The sequence below is a fragment of the Pelodiscus sinensis genome, chromosome 20, assembly GCF_052426305.1.
Source record: "Pelodiscus sinensis isolate ZL-2025 chromosome 20, ASM5242630v1, whole genome shotgun sequence".
In the NCBI taxonomy this organism is placed as follows: domain Eukaryota; kingdom Metazoa; phylum Chordata; order Testudines; family Trionychidae; genus Pelodiscus; species Pelodiscus sinensis.
Genome location: NC_143071.1, coordinates 21,415,573 through 21,438,549, shown reverse-complemented (window position 1 = coordinate 21,438,549; position 22,977 = coordinate 21,415,573). Strand labels below are relative to the sequence as shown.

General features: G+C 47.5%; 1 protein-coding gene across 1 annotated transcript in view; it reads right to left on the bottom strand.

Moving 5' to 3' along the window:
* MGAT5B (alpha-1,6-mannosylglycoprotein 6-beta-N-acetylglucosaminyltransferase B) overlaps positions 1-22,977 on the bottom strand; it is a 275,223-nt gene that overhangs the window by 72,159 nt on the left and 180,087 nt on the right. Inside the window, exons 9-10 of the mRNA XM_089771960.1 lie at positions 7,228-7,359; positions 3,028-3,161 (exon numbers count right to left, since the gene is read on the bottom strand). Coding sequence (XP_089628086.1) covers positions 3,028-3,161; positions 7,228-7,359 — 266 coding nt within the window. The remainder of the gene's footprint in view (positions 1-3,027; positions 3,162-7,227; positions 7,360-22,977) is intronic.

Here is a 22,977-nt window from a genome sequence, read left to right as displayed (position 1 = left end):
ACACGTTTTCTTTATTTTGTACATCAAGAAGAGGGGCTAGGGAGGGGTAAGTGGAAGGAGGTGAGGGAGGAATGGGGCACGAGCCCCCGATGGGGAGGACTGGGCTGGCTCTGCGGGCTTCTGGGGGTGGAAGCTCTCCTGCAGCCCCCCAATTGTCCCCTCTCCCCAGATGGCAGCCTGAGGCAAGTGCAGCCGGGCTGATGGCTGAGTGGTGTGATGTGCCCAGTGTGGGTAGTCTGGGCAATCCAAGCCAAGACTGCTTTGCAAGCAGGGCACCCCTGAGAACTGTCTGTCCGGGGTGGGGGTCGGGACCCTTTAAGCACAGCCCTCGGCTAGCCTCTCCACGCTCTAAGTCCTCCTCTGATGCCCAGCCGGCACTGCTTTCGGCCATCCTTAACCCCGCTTCAGGGTCCACTTAATGTGGACGTGCTAGTTCGAATTAGCAAAACGCTAATTCGAACTAGTTTTTAGTTCTAGATGCGTTAGTTCGAATTAGCTTAGTTTGAATTAACTAATTCAAACTAAGTTAGTTCGAATTAGCGCTGTAGTGTAGACATACCCTCTGTCCATGGGAGGAAAATCTTAAAGGGAGCACTTCCTCGCCCCCTGAGTTAATGCAATGCAAATTAGGTTAATGCAATTGCAGGATAGTTGCATGGGAATGGTCTGCGGGGTCCAAACTCATCCCTATCGATAGGAAGATGGTGGGTAGAGTTCTTAGAGGGGTCACACGACACCCTTTACTTCTGGTCATGTGTCCATCTTGACCCTGAGAGTACTACCACCAGGGGTGGGACTTCTTGTGGCAGGGGATGTGGCTAACTGGGGCTAGGGGCGTGGCTAATGAGTCCCTAATTTTGGTTCAGAAAATATGGTCACCATTCATATGGGCCTTGCTGGCTCCTGGGGCCTGTTTGCACCTCTTTTTGAGAATGAGGCATGAAGGCCCCCCTGGCTTGAGGGCAGGATGTTCTTGTGGTTAAAGCACCAGTCTAGGCCAGTTTGGGTTCCAGTCCTGGCTCTGCCACTAGATCCTTGGCTGAGTTTTTTAATCTCTCTGTGCCTCAGTCTCCCCTCTGCAAATGGGGATAATAACTGTGCCTTTCTCTATTAGACTGAGAGACCTTTGGGTAAGACCTGTCCTTACTGTGTGTGCTCAGTACCTAGGACACCGGGCCCTGCTCTCAGAGGAAGCCTCTCGCTGTGCAGCCACAGGACTGAGCACTAAACTGGGATTCAGGAGATGTTAGGTCCATTCCCAGTTTGTCTGTCCTTAAGCAAGTCCTTTCTTATGCCTCAGTTTTCCCATCTATTAAATGGGGGATAATGCTACTGACCCCTTTGGTAAAACACTTTAAAATCTGCAGCTGAAAAGCACCAGATAAGCTTGGTGCTAATTCTTGGGCTGAGAAAGGAGACCATGGCCCCGCTGTGGGGCTAGTGCAGTTCGCCTTTCACATTAGCCTGGGTTGCCCAAACATGGCCAAGGTACAGGCGCTCCTTCAACCTGCTGCTATGTTTGCATAATAACAAACTGCTTCTTTCCAGCACGCTCTCCCCTTGCTTTTGGTTTCTAGCTGTGAAATCCCCCGCTGATGCAAGAGGACTGATGGATTCACTCAGATAGCTCCCTGCAGAATCCCTGGGCTGAAAAAATGTCCATGGCAAAGCAAATGTTTCTCCTGAAACCTACCAGAGGAGGGAAACTTCTGGGGACAATTGAGAACAGAATTAGCTAAACAGTGGAAGTGGGACAGTAAAGTATTCATGCTAATTAAAGTAACAGTCCATTAAGCAGGAGTTTCCTTGGGGCACATTGCCACGGTTAGGGTCAAATGGAAGCAGGAGGCACCCCATCCAGCATGCTTGGGAAATCAACTTTGGGCTGTGGTGTCACATGGTAATAAGCCTAGCATCTCTTCTGTGTCCCAGGCTTGTGTTATTTTCTGGCTACATCACACTTTATGTGTATCACACTTTATCTTGTGTGTGTCTGGGAGGGCTCAGAGGTCTTCCAAATATCTCCCATCTTACCAGGTTCAAGGCCACCATACCTTGCTGCCACCATCACTCTAGATGAGAAGGACTAGATGAGGCTCCCTTGAGATCTCATCAATGCACATCTCAGCTCGCCAGAGGGCACCCTGATAGGCCATATGAGATGATCATCTCTCCTGCTTGCACAACATTTTCCAGCCCTTTCTGGCACAGAGGGTTGCAGGAACCAGAGGCTAAGAGACGAAGCTGTAATGCAAACCTAAGTATTGACTGCTCCTGTGAAACTGCTTACTAATAGAAATGGAAGGCTCATCCCAGCTGATATACAGTGCCAAGTGTGTGTGAAAACGTCATCTTTTCAGGTGAACTGGACACACGTGAGCCTCCAGCTTATAGCGACTGATCAAGGGAACAGGAGTGAATGTGAGTTTTGGGGCTCTGAGAAAATCAAAGTTTTTTTCCAAGCTATTCTAGCACTCTAATTTTGGGAGTTTCTTCCTATTCTGATGTGGTTGCTTTGGGATGGGACAGGGTTGGTGATGAAATAGGTAGTGAATTGGCAGAGTAATTCAGATACAGCCAAGAACCTATTTGTCCCTTTTGTGTGTTGGCCTTGGCTTGCAAGAATAATCTAGTGATCAAGAAAAGGAGCCCTGCAAAAAATTGAAAAAATTCCAATTGGCAAATAGAAAATACACTTTTGGCAGCACTAGAACTGTGTGCCAATTTGGGTTGAATTTGTCAAATACTTTAGGCCAAAATCAACAGAAAACAAAAATTTGGAAATGTCAAAATGTCATTTTGGAAATGTTTGGAATCCAAATTCAAAACATTTAATTCGACCGGGACACTGTTTTTGTTTTTCATTTTGGTGAAAAACAATCACCTTCCATTTGAAACTAACCACATAATTTTTGGCTTGACCTTTGAACCAACACATCAATTATTTGCCCAGCTCCATCACCCAGTCTGTAATCATAAAAAAATAAAACCCCGATAGAAACAGTTTCCAAATAGGGGATCACTTACGAAACATTGTCATGAACTGCTTGGGGTTCAGGTTCCAGTACCCCCAGTTTGTCCGGTAGCCATGCAGAGTGGCATACTCCTCGAGGTTGTAGGCTGGCTCTGTCCCAAAGGTATCAATGACCCGAACACGACACCTGCCCAGGCAAGAGAGCAAAGGGTAATGGTTATATTCTGCAAACAAAGAGCAACAAGCCACAATATATAGGTTCACCCACTAGCATCAGCAGGCCACAAGAGAGGCTGTTAGTGCTGCTGAGGACTTGTGTGGATGCTCATTTAGTGGGCTGACTGCTTTTAGAGCGATCTGGATCCTAGAATCCAGCCCATGAAGGGACAATCCCACACATCAGTGCCCAGTTACTGGTGTGCACATCCTTGCAGCAAGTAGCTTCCTGTGTTCAAATGTACAGCCCATGGGGTGACAGAGGGCTCAAGCCTGTGCTGTGTGTTTGAATACCCAGAGCTACAGGCTTTATTAGAGTGGAAAGCGTGTGCCTAAAAGCTGGAGAGGCCTGGAGAAAGGTGACTGAGCTGCCAATGTGACAGCTGAGAGAGATTTAGGGACTATTAGTGCAAGTGACACAAATGGGTGCCAAATAAGTTTTTTCTAAGCAGCTTCACCAACACAGGCCTGTGATGATCAGCAGGCCCTGCTCCTCCAGTCCTGGTCCCATACAATAGACTCAGATTGGCAATACCACCTATGCTCTGTTGTGGCGTTGAGCAACACCCTTGAGCTAGGCACAGTGCTGATCTGCACTGTCTCAGTGCAAGCACCAGAAGGCATTGCACCTCACCTGGCATGCAGCAGAAGCACCCCAGAACCACACCCCTTCAGAGCGTGCCACTTCTTCTCTACGGCTCAGTCACTTTGGCTGTGTCTAGACTATACCTTTCTGTCAACAGAGAGATGTAGATTAGGCATGTCAAAATTGCTAATGAAGCAGGGATTTAAATATCCCATGCTTCATTAGCATAAACATGGCTGCCACTGTTTTTTCCAAAACGGAAGCTTTTTCCATATTGAGTGAGTGTCTTTGCTGTCTGAAAAAACAACACTTTTTTTTTTCAGTTACAGACTAACACAGCTACCTCTCTGAAACGATGCTGTTTTAGTATACTTCCATGTGGACAGAGTGCTGTGAAAAACAATGAATGGGCGTTATCCCTCTTACTGGGATAGTCATCACTGAAGCAGATGTTTGTTCTTCAAATTTACATCAGAGATAACATGTGGAACTCATTGCCACCAGATAGTAATGCAGCAAAGAGATTAAGAACCTTTTAAAAAAATATTCAGTATTTATGTGAATAGTAAGAATATTTGCATTTGAGGCAAAAATGTGTAACAGGTAGCAATGTGCTCTGGATATAAACTAACCATTAATAGAGTGGGATGGGATGGTATTGAACAACTGCCTGTTCAACTTCATGTATCTGATGAAGTGGTTTTTATCCATGAAAGCTTACGCCCTAATAAATCTATTAGGGTATGTCTACACTACCCTCCTAGTTCGAACTAGCGGGGTAATGTAGGAAGCCTAGTTCGAATTACCTAGTTCGTGCCCCGTGTAGCCGCGCTGCACGGGGTTCGAACCAGCGGGGTTTTAAAAATGGCGGCTCCCCACTTATGCAAATGAAGCCCGGGAAATTCAAATCCGAGGCATCATTTGCAAGTGCGGTATGCCTACATTACCCCGCTAGTTCAAACTAGCGGGGTAGTATAGACATACCCTTAGTCTTTAAGGTAACACAGGACTCCTCATTTGGGGGTGGGAAGGTTTGTCTATTCTGAGGATTTTACACCTCTTGTGTTATCTGGTATTGGCCAGTGTCAGAGACTGGATACCAAACTAGACAGATTATGGGTCTGGTCCACTAGTGTATCTCCTAGGTGTATAACTCAGTAACTATTGCTCTAAACACAACGGCTGCGTCCAGACTGGCATGATTTTGCGGAAATACTTTTAACGGAAAAGGTTTTCCGTTGAAAGTATTTCTGCAAAAGCGCATCTAGATTGGCACGGATGCTTTTCCGCAAAAAGTGCTTTTGCGCAAAAGCATCTGTGGCCAGTCTAGACACGATTTTGCGCAAGAAAGCCCCGATCGCCATTTTAGCCATCAGGGCTTTTTTCCGCAAAACAGTTCTTCCCTGTCTACATTGGCCCTCTTGCGCAAGTATTCTGTGCAAGAGGGCTTTTTCCTGAGTGGGAGTGTGAAAGTATTTGCGCAAGAAGCACTGGTTTTGTACATTACAAAGTCAGTGCTCTTGCGCAAATTCAAGCGGCCAGTGTAGAAAGCTGGCAAGTTTTTGCACAAAAGCGGCTGCTTAGAAATCCAACCCAACATGCTTAGAAATCTCTGGCATTAGCTACTGTCTAAAAAGGGCAGCAGATCAGATGGATGGTCAGTCTATCCTGGCCCAGTGTTTCCTGGGCCTCAGTGGATCCAGGACTCAAACCCAGGGCCTACCATTAGTAATGCATAGCATTACCATTATGCCCACAGAGAACTGGCATTAGGCATCAGCATTAACTCAAAAGTGGAAACTGGAAGCAAAGCCCTGGTCCAATATTTAGCTGAAGGAGAAAGAAATATCCAAAATGACCTCTCCTGAAATAAAGATTCGCTGCTCCCCATTGCGTGAAGCAGTTTCCCATTTCAGGTTTTTCACCCGCCTGATGTTTGGGAAAGTGCTATCTGTCTCCAGAAGACATTTTAATGCTTTCCTGAATATCTCGGGCATGCTCAGGCAGGCATTACCCCGGCAAGAGGAAGAAAGAAAAGAGAATGTGAAAAGAGAGAGGCAAAAGCAAGTGGCACACACAAAGCAAATGCATTCATAATAAAAACAATAACACCACCTGTCATTTCCCCTGCTAATAAAATTGCGTAGGATAGTGGAAGGGATGGACAAAAATGTAATAAATAGAAGAACTATCATTGCTAAATTAAATCACATATTTTGCAGGCTGCTGATGTACCACAGGATGGTGACATATGTCTCTCTTAATGGCAAAGAGGAAGGGAGGAAATGAGCTTGGAGGAAGGGGGGAGCTTTATTGCAAATGCAGAAAGATCTCTTTGTCCTGGTGTGGTGTTGGCAGAGCCCACCTACAGCGTACAAATGTACTATTCACACACGCACAACCCTTCCCAAGGGGTATGCCTCCCCATTCCACAGCTTTAGAATAAGGTCTGAACTTGAGAGCGCGGCTGAGCTCCCTTCTTCCCCGGGCATGTTCTGACAGCCAGTGGGAAGCAGTGTGGAGGCAGGTCTCTGGGCAATTTACCAGCTGTCAGAGCTGTGCACATAAGGCTGGAAACAAAAGGCTGAACTTCTCAGAATTTGCTGGAGATTTAAAGGGGCTCATCACTGGTATGGGAAAGGAAAGGCAGCAAAGTTTTGGTTGGTCTTGCTGTGAAAGAGGACAGAACAAAGAGCAAAAGAAGGAAGTGATATCAGACAGTGGCTCAGTGCTGCCTGCATTTCCCCTCTGGGAATTTGGGTTCAGATCTTGCATGGTGTGGGATTTGTTTAAAACTGTGTCTCACTCCAGTCATAGTCTGCGCCCTATGTAATGCTATTATCAGTTTCAGCCCAGGACCGCTCATTAGCTGAAAGGACCAGGAGCGAGTAGGACCAGAATAGCATGGGGTATGGCTACACTACAGAGACGATCGAAACTGACGCTGTGGATCTTTCAGGGTTCAAATTAGTTGTTCTAATGAAGCGAGCTCATTCGAACTGAGAGGGGCACTCCAGTCGATGCCAGTCGTCCTGCTTCCATGAGGGGTCAGGGTAGTTGAAGGGAGGGTGTTCTCCTTCAACTTCCTGCAGTGTGGACAGCATCAACATTTGAGTTAAGATACTTCGACTTCAGCTATGCAATTAAAGTAGCTGAAGTTGCATAGCTTAATTCCACTTGATTCCGTAGTGTGGACACACCCATGGGATGCTGCAAATCAGGACGGAGCCACATTGGCAGAATTAAACCAGACTGGAGCAGCACAGGGAGGTGCATTGGCAAAGATGTGGGTGGGGGCCCCCATGACTACCATAGCAGGGGGAGCTGCAAGCCAGGGTTGAGCCTCCCTCTAGCCAGAGCTATTCGCTATTTGCCCCTCATTGTCATTAGTGTTACCTAAGGTTAACAAACAAAAATAGAAGCAAAGAGGAAGAGAGTGATTTTTCCTTACCTGTATTTCTTAAAGGAGAGCCCCATGTGTTGTTTCATTTGCTGGAGACCATGGTAATCAGTGTAAATGAGGTCAAAGGGCAAAGGGACAGTCAAGGGGCAATTGCCCCGTCCTGGAGGCACCCCTAAATTACTGAAGAGAAACAGGAGGGGTTGATCAGCCATACAATATCAGCCTTTTCAGCAGCCGTACACCCTTTTCCCTACCATGTGATTTAAAGGTGCCATCAACTGGCTCCTTTCCAGATGTCTTGAACTCCTCTTTAATCAAGGGCCCCTCCCCAATGATTCCCACTTTTCCATCTTCCCAAGTGCTTGCATGGGCTGCACTTCCTTTTAGGATGTCATCCGGGAAGCAGAAGCCTAGGATTTGCATTTCTGGTTCAATTTTCGGAGCGGGGTGGGGGGGGGGGGGGGGGGCGGGAGGGAGGAATTCATCCCAAATTGGGACAGAAAGCCCAAGACGTTTTTCTTTAAATGAAATTTCCAATGTTTGTTTATTTGGGGTCAATCAAAACATTGTATTTAATCTTGTATCTTTTTAATTTTTAAAAAACTACAGAATGACATATGCTTTGAAAGAAAAAGCCATTCAAAATGAAAAATCAAAACTTTTTGTTCTGAAAATGTAAAACCAAGACATTTCAACATTAAAAAAACCAATCTTTTTTTTCTAAAAGAAATGTCATCGAAATCAACGATTTTGAAAAAAAAATCAGTTTGTCAAAACAGCATAGTCTGGTGGAGAACTGGTGCTGACAGTGTTCTGACCAGTTCTCTTAATATCAGCCATAAGCGGAGGCAAAGCACACTCCCTTGTCTGATCAGTGGCCTCCGTAGGCCATCTTTCTCTTTTGGTATGGCTGGTACTCTGGGGGCTCTGCTGTCTCTTCTACCCAAGCATTTGTGCCTGGAGCTTGTAGGGAGAAGGATCCTTGGTGTGAGAATCCCAAACATGGCCTGGCCTGCTGATAGAAACCAATCGAAGAGGCAAGTGGGCCAGGTACCCTGCTGAAGCACTGGCTGGGACTGAGCAACGCTTAGGCCATGCCTGTCCCAGCCATGTAGCTATGCCACTGTAATGCCGTAGTGCAGACCAGTGGTTCTCAGCTTATTACATCCTGTGGGTGGCAAAGTGTTACCTGGGCTGCAGGGGCTGGGGAGAGGCTGGGCAGAGGCAGTTTGGAACCCAACACTGGACCCTGGGCCTCCACCGTGGGGCTGGTCAGCAGCCCACCCTGGACCTTTGTCATGGGGCTGACCCAGACTTGGACCCTCATTGCACAGCTGCCTCAGACCCCAGAACTTGCAAGGCCAGGTGGCTGACCCACAGCCCTTGACGACATGAGGACGGTCAGCAGCCCTGACCCTGCACTCCCACCACATGGGCAGGACCAGCAGCGCTGACCCTGCTGTTCTGGGCACCAGGGCAGCCCAGACCCTTCCATGCTGGTCATCTGGGAACCTTGTGGATCCCGCACTCAGGATGCAGCTGTATGCTAACTAGGCCACAGTCGACCTGTGGGCTAATAACTGCTGGTGTAAACGCTTCCTACAGCAAAGGAAGGGTTTCTGTTGGTATAGCTAATCCATCTCACCAAGTGGCAGTCGCTAGGTCAATGGACTCATTCTTCCCTTGCCCAGCTACATCTATACCAGGGGCTACGTGGGTGTAGCTATGCTGTTGATGGGTGTGAATTTTTCACATCCCTGAGCACTGCAGCTATGTCAACCTAACTTTTAAGTGCAGATCTGAAGTGCAGAATGAATTAATGAAGGACCACTCCAAAGCCTGCAAAAACAAGGATTTTCAATTTAAGGTAACTTAGCCGCAGATAAATTCTTGCAACGGCTTCATTGCTCTTGTCACAAAGAATATATGCTTTAGCTCAGTATAGAACAGAAAGGGTCATCCGCAGATAAAATAGGCTCTAGTTTTATCACTTGTAATTTAGGTTCACTTCTATGGGCAATTTTACCCTAAGTGGCTGATCGAGGAAATGACAGGAATAGAAAGGCTCTCGTCACTGAGAGCCATCCCAAAAAGATTCATAAATAAAGCAAGAAGGAGAGGCTTAGACACCAAAATGGGAGCATTATAATGGCCTGCAAGAGCTTTCCCAGCATGCTGATACATACCTGCCAATCTAGCATCACAGTCCATAGGCTCAAAATCAAACTGGCAAGGGAAAGGCAACTATAAACCCTGATATGCTATTCAAAGGCACTAAGGGTTTGAACTAGGGATGCAAATGTAACCGACCGAAATTGCTAATAGAGCAGGGATTTATATATCCCACGCTTCATTAGCATAATCTCGCACACATGCTATTCCGCTCACCAGCTGAATCAAACCAGGAAGTGCATTTCAGGCCACATTAGTTCAAGTCAAACCCCTTGGTTCGAACTAATGTTACTCCTCATTTTTTGAGGAGTAACGTTAGTTCAAACCACGGGGTTTGATTCGAACTAACGTGGCCTGGAGTGCACTTCCTGGTTTGAATCAGCTGGTGAGCAGAATAGCTCACGGGCAAGATTATGCTAATTTAAATCCTTGCTTCATTAGCAATTTTGATTGGCTATATTTGCATCCCTAGTTTGAAATAGGGAGCAAGTGTAGACATACCCTCAGGTAAATGGAAAGCTTGGGTCTAATCTATAAGGGAATGGCTACACCCTAGTTCGAACTAGGGTGGCTAATATAGTCATTCGAACTTACAAATGAAGCCCGGGATTTAAATATCCTGGGCTTCATTTGCATGTTCCCGGGCACCACCATTTTTAAATGCCCGGTAGCTCGAACTATCTGCCCATAGCTACATGTGACATGGGCTAGGTAGTTCAAATTAACACTCTTAATTTGAACTACCGTTACTCCTCCTGCAATGAGGAGTAACAGTAGTTCGAATTAGGAGCTTTAATTCGAACTACCTAGCCTGTGCCGCGTGTAGCCACGGGCAGGAGGTTCGAGCTACTAAGCATTTAAAAATGGCGGCGCCCAGGAACATGCAAATGAAGCCTGGGATATTTAAATCCCGGGCTTCATTTGCAAGTTCAAATGACTACATTAGCCACCTTAGTTTGAACTAGGGTGGCAGTGTAGCCATACCCTAAGGGATGTCAGATGTTTCAGATACAATGCACGTTTGATCTCTCCATTTATCTAACCTGTGCGACTGGAACTTAAATGGTGCTTCAGATTAGTGAGATTCCCGTATACTAAATGGCAGGCATTGTCTGCTAGGCTACATTTAGACTGCAGGCTTCTTCTGAAAAAACTTCTTCCAAAAGAGCGTCCACACACAAAAGCACGTTGAATGAGAAATCTGCTTTTTTGAAAGGGAGTGTCCAGACCTATTGGATGCTTTCTTGCATGAAAGGCCACCTGGAACCAGTGCAGGCAGGGCTTTAGGTTACCAGTTGCTTCCAAGTGCTGGTGCTGGAGCCTAGCAGAGACATGTACTTAAAGGGATCCTCCTGGACAGCCGTTTCTCTGCTTCTGCTGCGTGCTTGCCACCTCTTCGAGGAACAGCAAAGCTCTTGAGGTGCCTGCTCTGGATGCCCTGATTTTTTTGGACACCTCAGCCTTTTCCTTTGAGCCATGCACCCAGCATGCAATGGCCCCTCATGGCCTTGCTGCAGTTTCTGCAGCACTTTGTGCCAGCTGCCTTCCTGGATCTGACCAACCCAGAGCTCATTCAGGGAACCCTCTCCTTGGGTGTGGGAGCTCCACTCTGGCAACTGCAACCCACTGTGGAGAGGCTGCACACAAGTTCCAACTGGTAGGACTGGCTGACGATGGCGCGGTGGGATGACCAGCAATGGCTCCAAAACTTCCGCATGTGGAAGGCCACCTTTTTGGAACTGTGTGCCAGGCTCACCCCTGATCTCCAGAGACATGCTATGTGCCTGCCACCCCCTGAAGAAGTGGGTCACAATCGCCTTCTGGAAACTCCCCACCCCTCACAGCTACTGGTCGGTGGGCAGCCAGTTCGGTATGAGGACGTTCACCGTTGGGGCCCTCCTCATGGTACTCTTGGGCTGAAGTCCCTTCACAGGGGTGGATGGGAGGGGAGTCCTGGAAAAGGGGGACCCTAAGGAAAGGGGGATTGAGGGCTGTGGGGGGTGGAGTGGGGGTGGGGGAAGCCCCGTCCCCGGGGGGTTGTGCCATCCCACCCTCACACAGCCCTGCTGCTGGGGGGGTGGCCTCATAGAGGGTGGCTCATGGGGTGTTTGGGGGAGAGGAGGAGCTAGGAGGGGTGTGGGCACCTCCCAAGGGCTCAGGCTCCTTCTCTCATTCTCTGTTTTGTGTGTTTGTTTGTTTCCTTCTGCAGGTGGTGAGGGCCATCAACTCCATCCTGCTGTGGAGGGTCATCTGCCTGGGAGACCTGGACCCAATCGTGGCCGGATTTGCTGCCCTGGGGTTCCCAAACTGCACTGGAGCCATAGATGGGACCCACGTCCTGATCCGATCACCAGAACATTGAGCAGCCCAGTGTATTAATAGAAAGGGCTACTTCTCGTTGGCACTGCGGGCCCCGGTCAACCACCATGGACACGTCACAGATATTTTTGTTGGGTGGTCGGGCATGTCTTTAGAAACTCGAGCCTTTAGGGCAAGCTGGAGGCAGGCACATTTTTCCTCCACTGTGAACTTGCCATTGGGGACGTGCAGATGCTACTGTGCATCATGGGGGATGCAGTCTTCCCATTCATGCTATGGCTTATGAAACCCTATCCCGGCCACCTGGATCCCAGCAGGGATCAATTTAATGCCCTCCTGAACCAGGCCCAGACCCAGGTGGAGTGCACCTTCGGCTGCCTCAAGGCACGTTTCAGGTGCCTACTGACCCACCTGGACATGGGGGAGCACAGCATCTCTGAGGTGGTCACGGCATGTTGTGTCCTCCACAACATTGTGGAGAGGAAGGGGGAGGCCTTCCTCCCAGGGTGGGAGGCTGATGCTGGCTGCAAGGAATGAGCCTTCCAGCAGCCAAAGACAGCTGCCATCCACCAGGTCCATGAGGCCGGGGTGCGCATCCAGGAGGCACTGAGGGAGGGGTTCTCTCAAGGACCCCAGTAACTCTTCCCAGGGCTTCCCCCCTAGGGGCCTCTGGCTTGCAGCCCTATTCTTTCCCCACCACAACCCCTCCCTTCACCCCTTCCCTAACCTCAGAATAAAGACACTTGTTTGGTTTTGAACAAAACAAAGTGTGTATTTATCTTTCATTAAAAAAAAGGTGGGCAGGGGGGCTCATAACCTGGATGGGGAGAGAGGTGGCTAGATGTGCCACCTCGGGTGCGGGGACCTCATTAGAGGTGGGGTTGGGTGGCTCCGGGGACCACAGGAGGATGGGCAGTAGTGAGGGCTGGAGCGGGGTCAAGGATAGCAGGGGGCCAGAGGAGGAGGCATGGGCATCACTTGGGGAGACAGCATGGGCATCACTTGGGGAGGGGGCATGGGCATCACCTGAGCAGGTAGCAGAGGCATTGTATGGGGGGCAGCCAGAGGGAGAATGGGCATAGCAGGCGGAGGCAGGAGGCTGGTAGCCAAGAGCAGAGACAGCAGCTGGGTGTGCCATCATGTCGAGGGTGTTGGCACACCTACTATCGCACCGCTGCATGAGCTGGTCCCATGCTCGGTTCTGCCTCTCTGAGTCCTCACAGACCTTCTGCACAAGGGACTGCTACATGTTGCGCAGGACAGTGACATGCAGCCGCATGAGCTCTTCCTGGACCCTGGCATGCCTCCATGTCTCCCGGGCTCTGGTGACATGGCTCGCCTTTCAATCCTGACTGGTCCACCTGTGGAGAACACAAAAAGGGAGAGGCAGTCAGTGATCCATTCACACACTGTCACTGAGGCTGTGCACTCCTCTGTGAGAAGCGACCAACAGTCCTCGGGCCAGAGGAGGGGGATGTCCGAAGAACAAGGCCATGAGTGGCGTGCACAGTGGGCCATGCCTCACAGGGGCCCCGAGGTGCCTTGGGGACCGCGTTGTCCGCTTTCCCCCCACACCCCTCACCCATGGACAAGTAGGCAAGGGAAGTGTCTGGCCTCAGTGGGATCCCCTCACGGGTGGCAGAGGAGCCGTGAGCAGCTTGGCCCTCCCTGGTATCTGCACACACACCTGCAGCTTGCAGCACTGCCTCCCTCCTCTGTGTGTTTGGAGTTGTGCCTGCATCCTTGTGGCTAGCCTGCTTCCAGCCATGGCAGGTGCTGGAAGGGCTCCCCCAATGGCAGGACTTGTGCAGCCTCCCCTGAGCCTGGCAGCAGGATTCCACCCATGCTCAGGGGCTGCCTGTTGAGTCCGTGTGCCACACACTAACGCTGCACATGGTTCCACGTACATGGACCTCAGCACAATATCCAGCCCGAGCAGCCCAAGTGATACATGCAACCAGCCCCCTGTGAGCCTGGCTCCCCCACTCTATGTGTGTGACAGACTGAGAGCACTCACCTGAAGATCCCTCCTCAGCATCCAACGAGGCCTGGGAGATGTTCTGGCTGCAGGCAGCAGCTTCAGGGACAGGGTGACAGTGTCTGTCTCCTCTTCCTCCACATGTTGGTCCTGGTCCTCTTGCTCCTCCTCCACTGTGAACTCTGGCTGGGTGACAACAGGGGTCTGGAGGCTGGAGTCCACCGCAACAGTGAGGAAGATGTTTTCCCACCCCACAGGATCTGGTGCAGCCACTGGTAATAGGGGACGTGTAGTGTCCTCCCCCTGAGCTCAAGGTGTTCTCTCTGGCCCTGATGTATTCCTGGCAGAGCTCCTAGATCTTACTCCAGATCTGTTCCAACATCTGGGATGGGTGTCCGCACTCCACCAAGGATTCGGCCATGTGCTCAAAAATATTGGCATTGCGCCGTTTGGAGCAGAGATCCTGCAATGTCTCTTCCTTGCCCCACAGCTCGAGGAGGGACAGGATCTCTGCTCTGGACCAGGAGGATGCTTACCTCTTGGTCCCCTGGGTGGGTCTTGGGATCCCTGGGGCTGCTCCATGCATGGGCCAGAGAGATCGCGGGGGGCCTGTGACTCCCCTTTGGGTGACAAGGCCTGTGGCAGGGAGAGCTGCGTGATGAGGTGCTACTCTGAAGCCGGCTTCCTGCCACAAGGCTTGTCCAGGGTGCATGCAGCTTTAAGAAGGGCCAGGAGACAGGAACTATAGAGTTCTGATTAATTTGGACAAAGTGGCCACCAAGGCACCTGTGTTATTTCCTGGACCCCTTTTCTTTAAAAAAAAAAAAAAAAAACCCTCCTTCCTGCCCACACATGCCTTTTTCCGAATGAGCTCTTTTGGTTTCTTCCTCATAGAAAGAGGAGTACTGCTGTCGGAAAAACTCCTCTGTTCTTTCAATTTTCTTTTGAAAGAACGTGATTGTAGTGTGGACGTAATGTAGGTTTTGTCAGAAAAATGGCCATTTTTCTGACAAAACTCTGTAATGTAGACAAACCTGTAGTTAAGAGATGCTTTCATTCATGTTGTTCTGAAGACTAGGGCTTAAGAGACCTGGGTTCTAAGCTTATCATAGAATCATAGAACTGGAAGAGACCTCAGGAGGTCATCAAGTCCAGCCCCCCGCCCAAAGCAGGACCAATCCCAACTAAATCAACAAAGCTCAGCTCTGCCATTGACCTGCTGGGTGATTTGGGGCAAGTGACTTCACCTCTCTCTGTCTTGTGTGATTAAATTGTATGCAATTTGCAGCAGAAACTGTCTCTCATGTGCCTAGTACAATGAGTCCCTTCCCTCCACTGCATTATTAGAACCTCACCCCAGCCAACATCCCACTGAAGCCAAAGGAGCTACACCTGGAGTGAAACACAGTTTCACACAAGAGTAGGACAATGTGGCCCTTACAGCCCCTAAGTTCTATTCCCAGCTTTGTCACTGGCTTGTTCAGTCTTTAAACCTCTTGTGTCTCCATTGCTCCTAACTTAAGAAGGGTATAATATGAACGATTGCTCCAAAGTGTGGCAAAGAGTAATTAAATTCCATAAAGTTCTTTGAGTGTCTTGGAGGAAATGTGTTCTCTAGAGTGTCACTGAATTTAAAGGAAGAAATTCAGATCTGTAGACAATCTGATGATTCATTTGGATGCATAGCCACACGTTTGGGGAAAGAATAGCTTCTCTGGTCCTATTGTTTGTATCGGTGTCTCTATTAAAGACACAGGAACAAATTGTCCACTGTCCAGCACACTGCACAGTCATTTACACCAATCTCAAGAGGGGGACAACCATTGTAATTCCAATTACAGGTTTTTTACACCCCCACTGCACTGGTGAAAAAGGCATTGACTAACAGAGATCCCGGTCCATACATTCAGATATACCCAGAATTCAGGGGGTACATCTGGACACTGCACTATGAGTGAGGAGAGCTGGAATCTGCTCCTGGCTCTGCTGCTGGCCTGCTGTATGACATGTTATTAACCTCATCACACTCAGACTTAATTTCCCATATCTAAAACTGGAATCATGAGAATTCCCTAGGGAAGTGCTCAGCCCTCCTGTGATGGACACTCCACAAGGTTCTAGTGAGATAGTTCATTATAAAATGGGGGTAATGCACATCTTGGCACAAGCTGTCACACTGAAGTCTCCAGTTGCTCCCCAACATGGATAAGGCTTGCAAGTCTACTCCTGTATCAATCTCTAGCTGCAATGTTGATCAACGGTTCTTCTGAAGGCAGCACCTTCCTCTGTTTGGAGCTTGGTTCTGCTCTGACCTTTACACTGACTTTGGCAGAGAGATTTCTGATTGACTCTGGTGTGCATGAAGGCAGAATCAGGCCCTTTTTTCTCTTCCATGGTGAAATTCACCCTTCTGCAGATAACCAAGAGAAATGCTCTGCAGCACTTAAATCCTCAAAATAGATTGATAGGTTTTTAAGACCAGAAGAGACTTACTAGATGATCTAGCCTGGCTTCCAGGGCTTGTGTGGAATTTAGCTGTTGTTTAGTCCTCATTAGAGTTGATAAAAATAACACCCTCCCCCCCAAAAAATGCAAACCCCAACCTCTCCCTCCCACAAAAACCCAACTGTCATTTAGTTTCCAAATGAAACTCAATTACTTCATTATTTTCTTGAGGAAAAGAAACTCCCCACCCCAAGACTTTGTTTGGGTTGAACCAAACATTTAGAATGTCCATTCTGAATGGCACTTCTATTAGAAAGTGTCTGTTTGAAATGGGCGAGTCCAACATTTCTCCGCACACTGCTTCAACATTTGCAAATGATTGGTTTTGGGGGAGAGGAGGGGAGGAGAGGTGAAGCTGAAACTCTTTGCCAAATTCAGCCTGAGCTGATGTCTTGTTTTGGTGCCCCTCCCGCCGCCATGCATTTTTGGCAAATCACTTTCATCTAACACTGATCACCACCTCCTGTCCTCACAATGGCCCTCTGCTCAGGCATGAATTTCTAAGCACACCGATCTAGTGAAAATAGGGTGTTGGCTTCAGTGCAGTTGAAAGCTCATTGGACGTGACACCACAATGAAGATCTTGCCACAATATATGCAGGACGAGGTGAAAGATGACCAGGTACTAACCAGCCTCCATGACTGCTTGACAAGCGCAGCATCCGCCATTCTAAAACACTGTCCTCAAAAGGACATCATAGAATCCTACGGCTAGAAGAGACCTCAGAAGGCCATCAAGTCCAGCCCCTTGCCCAAGGCAGGACCAATCCCAACTAAATCAACCCAGCCAGGTCTTTGTCAAGCTGAGACTTAAAAACCTCTAGGGGCGGAGACTCCACCATCTCCCTAGGTAACCTATTCCAGTGCTTCACCACCCTCCTAGGGAAATAGTTTTTCCTAACATCCAACCTAGACCTCCCCCACTGTAACTTGAGACCATTGCTCCTCATTCTGCCATCCCTCACTACTGTGAACAGCCTCTCTCCAGCCTCTTTGGAACCTCCCTTCAGGAAGTTGAAGGCTGCTATCTGCTATCTGCTATCACTCTTTTCTTCTGCAGACTAAACAAACCCAAATCCCTCAGCCTCTCTTCATAGGTCATGTGTTCCAGACCCCATGGCTCCAAACTTGGCTGGAATTTTAGCTGGCTCCTCACTAAGCATGTGTCTGTGTAACACAAAGTGGGCCAGATACTTAGCTAGTGCAAATCTGCAGAGCTCCACTGACTTCACCGGAGCTGGCTGTCCCCATTTGTCTCTCACTGGAGCTGATATCCCCAAACTTCGGGAGAGATCTTAGTTTATATATTCATGGACTATAAGGCCAGAAGGGACCATTAAATCATCTAGTCTGACCTCCTGTATTTCACAGGACATTAAATTCCACCCAGTAGCCCCTGCATTGAGCCTAGTCACTGGGTTTTGACTAAACCATAATTCATGTTGGGTTAAAGTATCTCTTCCAGTCTTGATCTGAACACACGGAGAGATGGTGAATCCATCATTTTCCTTAGTAGTTCATTCCAATGATTAATCACTCTCCCTCCCTGGTAAAAATCAGGCCCTTATTTCTAACCTGAATTTGTCTGGCTTCGGCCTCCGTTGTTCTGGCTTTCTCGGCTAGATTAAAGAGCTCAGGATTAAATACCCAGAATTTTCTCCCCATGAAAGTATTGGAATCATGTCCCCTCTCAAACTTCCTCCTGATAAAATGAGCAGATTGGGATTCTAGAGTTTTTCACGGGACAGCACTGTCTCCAGTCCTGGAAATGGTTTTGTGGCTCTTTTCTGTACTCTTGCCAATTTTTCAACTTCCTTTTTAAAATGTGGCCCACCATAACAGGGCACAATATTCCAACGTTGGTTTCACAGGTAAAAATCGACTCCCTGCTCCTACTCATTTCTCTCCTGATTATACACCCAAGAATCATATTCATCCTCTTTGTACCCACATTACACTGGGAGCGCATGATGAGTTACTTCTCCACTGTGATTTCTAAATCCTGCCAGACCCTGCTTTCCATGATACAGTTCCCCAGTCTGCAGGTATCCCTGTATTCCTTGTTCCTAAATGTATAAACTTGCATTTGTCTCGATTTAAACATATTTGATTTGAATGGGCCCAGCTAACTCAGTGCTGCAGCTTGCTCTGCAAGACTTCCCACACTTCATCATTATTTACCACTCTGCCAGTGTGTGTGCCCATGGGTGTGTACATGCATACATGTGATCCACAAATGTTATCAGCACTGGCTTACATGTACTCCTAGCCCAATGGAGAAACTGTTGAATATTGTTGGGTTTAATCAAACCCTGTTACAAACATGTCCCTTTAATGACCGTCTCCCAGTGATGAGTACCTTTTGAAGTTCTTCCATTAGTCAGTTCTGTATCATTTAATTAATATTGTATAGTGGTAATTTTTAATCAGAACATTGCACAGTGTTAAGTCAAATCCTTATAAAAGTAGAATAGTAATAGAAATGTAGCCGTGTTAGTCAGGTCTAGCTGAAACAAAAAACAGGACTATGTAGCACTTTAAAGACTAACAAGATGGGTTATTAGATGATGAGCTTTCGTGGACCAGACCCACTTCCTCAGATCAAATTGTGGAAGAAAAGTGTAAGAGTTCAATATAAAAGACTATGTGTTTACCTTTACCATCCACATTTCTAATCTCACTAATTTGTACTCTCATCAAGGAACAAAATAAGGTTTGTTTGATGAGACCTGTTTTCTATAAACTAGGGTTTTACTTGCATTGATTATATTCCTGTCCTTTCATAATTGAATCCTGTATCAGTTTTTTCATTAGCAGATCTGGGACTGATGACAGACTAACTGGGCTGTCGTTACTCCAGTCATATCACTTGCCCCTTTGGAATAGCACTGCTATTGAATTTACACAATATTACAAGATTTATTAAAAAACAACATAAACATGTCCTATTGAATGTCATTAAGCACATGACCACTGGTTCCTAGGCATCCACCTACTTCCAGTCCAGGGTATTGCCCTGTGCTGGGTGCAATACCTTTCGAGTTAGAAAATTATCATCTGTCATTTTGAGACCCTGTGATGGGGTGTACCACCCCTGCACTGGCCAGGGAGGGTTTAACCAGGCTTACTGAGCTAAGAAGACCCCCTTCCCCGCAGCCCTGCTGGGCATGCTCCAACTTCAGAGGCAGTTTTATACTGCAAGAGCAGCTCAGTTGGAGCTGGCCACTGAAGGGGAAGGAGCTCCTACCGGAGCAGAGGACCAACTACCCTGACTGGGAACCCCAGCCCCAGCAACAACCCGGCCACCTCTCTGCCGCTGCCCTCTCTAACTGATCTGGGGGAAGGGGGTGGTGATGCCTTCCATAGTATGGCCATTTGTTGTAACAACTTCTCTTGTTGGGCTTGCTGATACGTCGTCAACTCTCTTAGTAGCTGCTGCTGATTCACCAACTGCTAGAGCAGCTGGTTTTGCAGTTGCTGCTGTTTGGCCGCCTGCTTTTGCTGATGGTCCATCAGCCACTCGAACACTTTGCTTGGGTCCATACTGTCTGCACGCTCCCATTAACTACTTGCACCTTGTTCTCTCACCTCTACAGGACAAAAAAAACCCAACTCACTTCCTCTTATCTCCGGGGAGGGATCGCCCACGGTGCCCAAATTCTCCACCAGTGTCGTGGGGTGATCAACCCGTCCCCACTCGGGGGCTAGGGCTGTGCACCCTGCAACAGACCCTCTAATTATGTTTTTCTACTAGCTGCCTGAAACCTCCAGCATTTACCAACCAAACTGAAGTTCCTCATAACAACAATACCCCTCCCTGCCATACACACATATGACCAACAGATGCACAAGGAATAATAAGTTTGATTCAGCAGTTTGTGCATTAAAGAGTCTATGGCTCTGAGTTATCAATGACTCTAAGACAGGTCATGATGTCTATACTAATAAATAATCCCTATCTCTCACTTTACACTTTTCATGAGGACTCTACAAAGAAGGCTGGTAAAATGGAAAATGACTGATTCAGGATCACCCAAAAGGCTAATGACAGAGCCAAAAATAGGACGTAGGTCTCCTCAATCACAGTGCTTTATCCTCCCCCACTTATCTTGGACTCTCTCTGTCCTTCCCACACAGGCTATAACCAGTGACTTTAACATTCCAGTCATGCAGCCTCAGTCTGCACCTTCAAATTATTTTTTTATCCCTCCTTATTTAAACATTCTCTATTCAAGCTTTCATCATTTGCCAGTTAAGTCAACTAATTTTCTACTAAACCCAATTTCACTCATGGTTGGAGTGAAATCTCTGTAATTTTTCCTCATGCCATGTACTACTGATGGTGCTTGAAATTATGCAAATATAAGTTGATGAACACAAATGCCTTTTTCTCAGACAGCTTAGCCGGGAGATTTGTTTTTGAAAAAAAACAAAAACAAATAGTTGAACCCCACATTCAGAACCACTTCTGAGAAACTTAATCTCACAAATAAACAATTGCCTGACAGAATCTGCTTTTGACTGATCTCCTTGTAAACCCCCTTGGCAGCTCCCAAGCTCCGATCATGACGTCAGTATGATTTCTCTGGCAAACACATTTATACTGTCCCAACTTCAGAGATTAGCAAATTAGCAATGGACAAATTCAGTTCTGGCTTTGTTTCTTAAATAAAGGATAATGCAGACAAACATGCAGCTTGTCTTCTCTTTAATTAAGCAGATTAAAAGAATCATGTTCACCTATAGAGCTGTTCCTTTCTGGCTGCTCTTAAACATCTGCCTCTAACAGCTGTGCATACTCCAGAATAAATCTACAGCAGGTTCTTGTCCTGCTATTTTCCCCTTTATAGATAATTTAATCGGCTGAGGGACTCATTCCTTTGCCAGAGGCCCTCAGAATTCAGCTTACCACAGGTTATCTTCATATCCCATTGACCTATTTTCAAATTAACCCACACTTTGCTTCCAAGTTATTGCTCCCCAGGCTGAAAGGGCCAGAATCAAATTGATCCTGGGGGACCCTACTGCAAGCCAGACCAATATTCTATATCATATTTAATTTCATTGCTACTGCTGGCCTCTGTTCTCAGCAGCAAGTGAGTGTGTGTGTGGGGTGGGGGGGGAGAGACGGCTCTACATGCCAATGAGATGGGACACAGTCCAACAAAAAACTTTCCCCTAAGGGATAGATAAGACCAGTGCCTTCCCCTCTGCTACGTCCCTGATTAAAGCAGCACTGGTGTGTGCATGAGGGGGTACAGAGAGCCCACACACAGGGGGCTGTTTCCCCTGCCCACACATGTTCGACCTTTGTCCCAGCATGCAGGAGCATTTGGGAGAAGGACTAGCAGAGGCAAGGTTGTGGTTCTCAATTTGCATATTGTTTTCCAACTTTTCAGGAGTAGGCATTCCCAGTGGCCATTGTGAGCCATATGGATCATTGAAGTCCCATTAGTCTAAAGTGGGACTTAAAAGGAACACAAGCCTGCAGATATGATGTCACTTTCATCAGTGATCTGATATGAATTTGCCTTAGGTGGAAAATAGCTGGGCCACATCCTTGGCTGGTGTCCATAACACTAAGAAAATCAATGGAGCTGGGCTGATTCACACCAGCTGAGATTCTGTAGGCTGGGATTTTTAAAGCCACCAAAGGAATCTGGGTGTTTGGGTCCTACAAAAATGGACAGGAATAGGGAATGCAAATCCCCTGTGTAAATCTCAGGCTTAATTGCATACATAAAATGAGCTGAAGATTTTGGCTATGTCTACACTGCAGAGAAAAGTTGGAAAACAATATGCAAATTGAGAACCACAATTTGTGTATCTTTTTCTGCTTTTTTTCTGAAAGAGGCTTTTCCAAAATTTGGCCCATCTACACGGGGCCAACATTTGGAAAAAACTCCTCTTTCAGAACATCCCTTATTTCTCTCACCAAGAGGACTACAGGGATCTGAAAGAATACGTCCGCTTTTTCAGAAACTGTTCTGAAAAAGCGGACATGTTCCTTGGACACGGTGGAGGTATCCCAGAAAAGCTCTGCAGTCTAGACATAGCTTTTGGGTGTATCTAGACTGACAAGATTTTGTGCAAAAGCGGTTGCTTTTGTGCAAAAACTTGCTAGCTGTCTACGCTGGCCGCTTGAATTTGCGCAAGAGCACTGACTTTGTAATGTACAAAATCAGTGCTTCTTGCACAAATACTTTCACGCTCCCGCTCGGGAAAAAGCCCTCTTGCACAAGAATACTTGCACAAGAGGGCCAGTGTAGACAGGGAAGAACTGTTTTGTGCAAAAAAGCCCCAATGGCTAAAATGGCGATCAGGGCTTTCTTGCGCAAAATCGCGTCTAGACTGACCATGGATGCTTTTGCGCAAAAGCATCCTTGCTAATCTAGATGCTCTTTTGCGGAAATACTTTTAACAGAAAACCTTTTCCGTTAAAAGTATTTCTGCAAAATCATGCCAGTCTAGACGTAGCCCACGAGTTTATTTCCAGGAAAAGCTCTATAACCTGTGAAATGGCTTCCCCACCCATTCTCTCCTGTCAGAGCTGGAGGAGCACATACTCCTCTCTCCTCAGAGTCCAAGAGAAATGCGTCCCTTCCTTCTTGGCATTTGCCAACATGAGGGGAATATGTTCCTGAGGGAGCATGGTCACTGAACTGCACACGTGAGCAAGGAGGCATCTAGCCATTGGCTTAATAAGGAATGCAATAGATTTTAGCAGGTTCAGAGAGGTGGAAATGGGCATCTTACCAGAGGGCACCATATGGTATATTGCCATCTCTCTGCTGGAGTCTGTTCTCACACCAGAGTAAATCAGA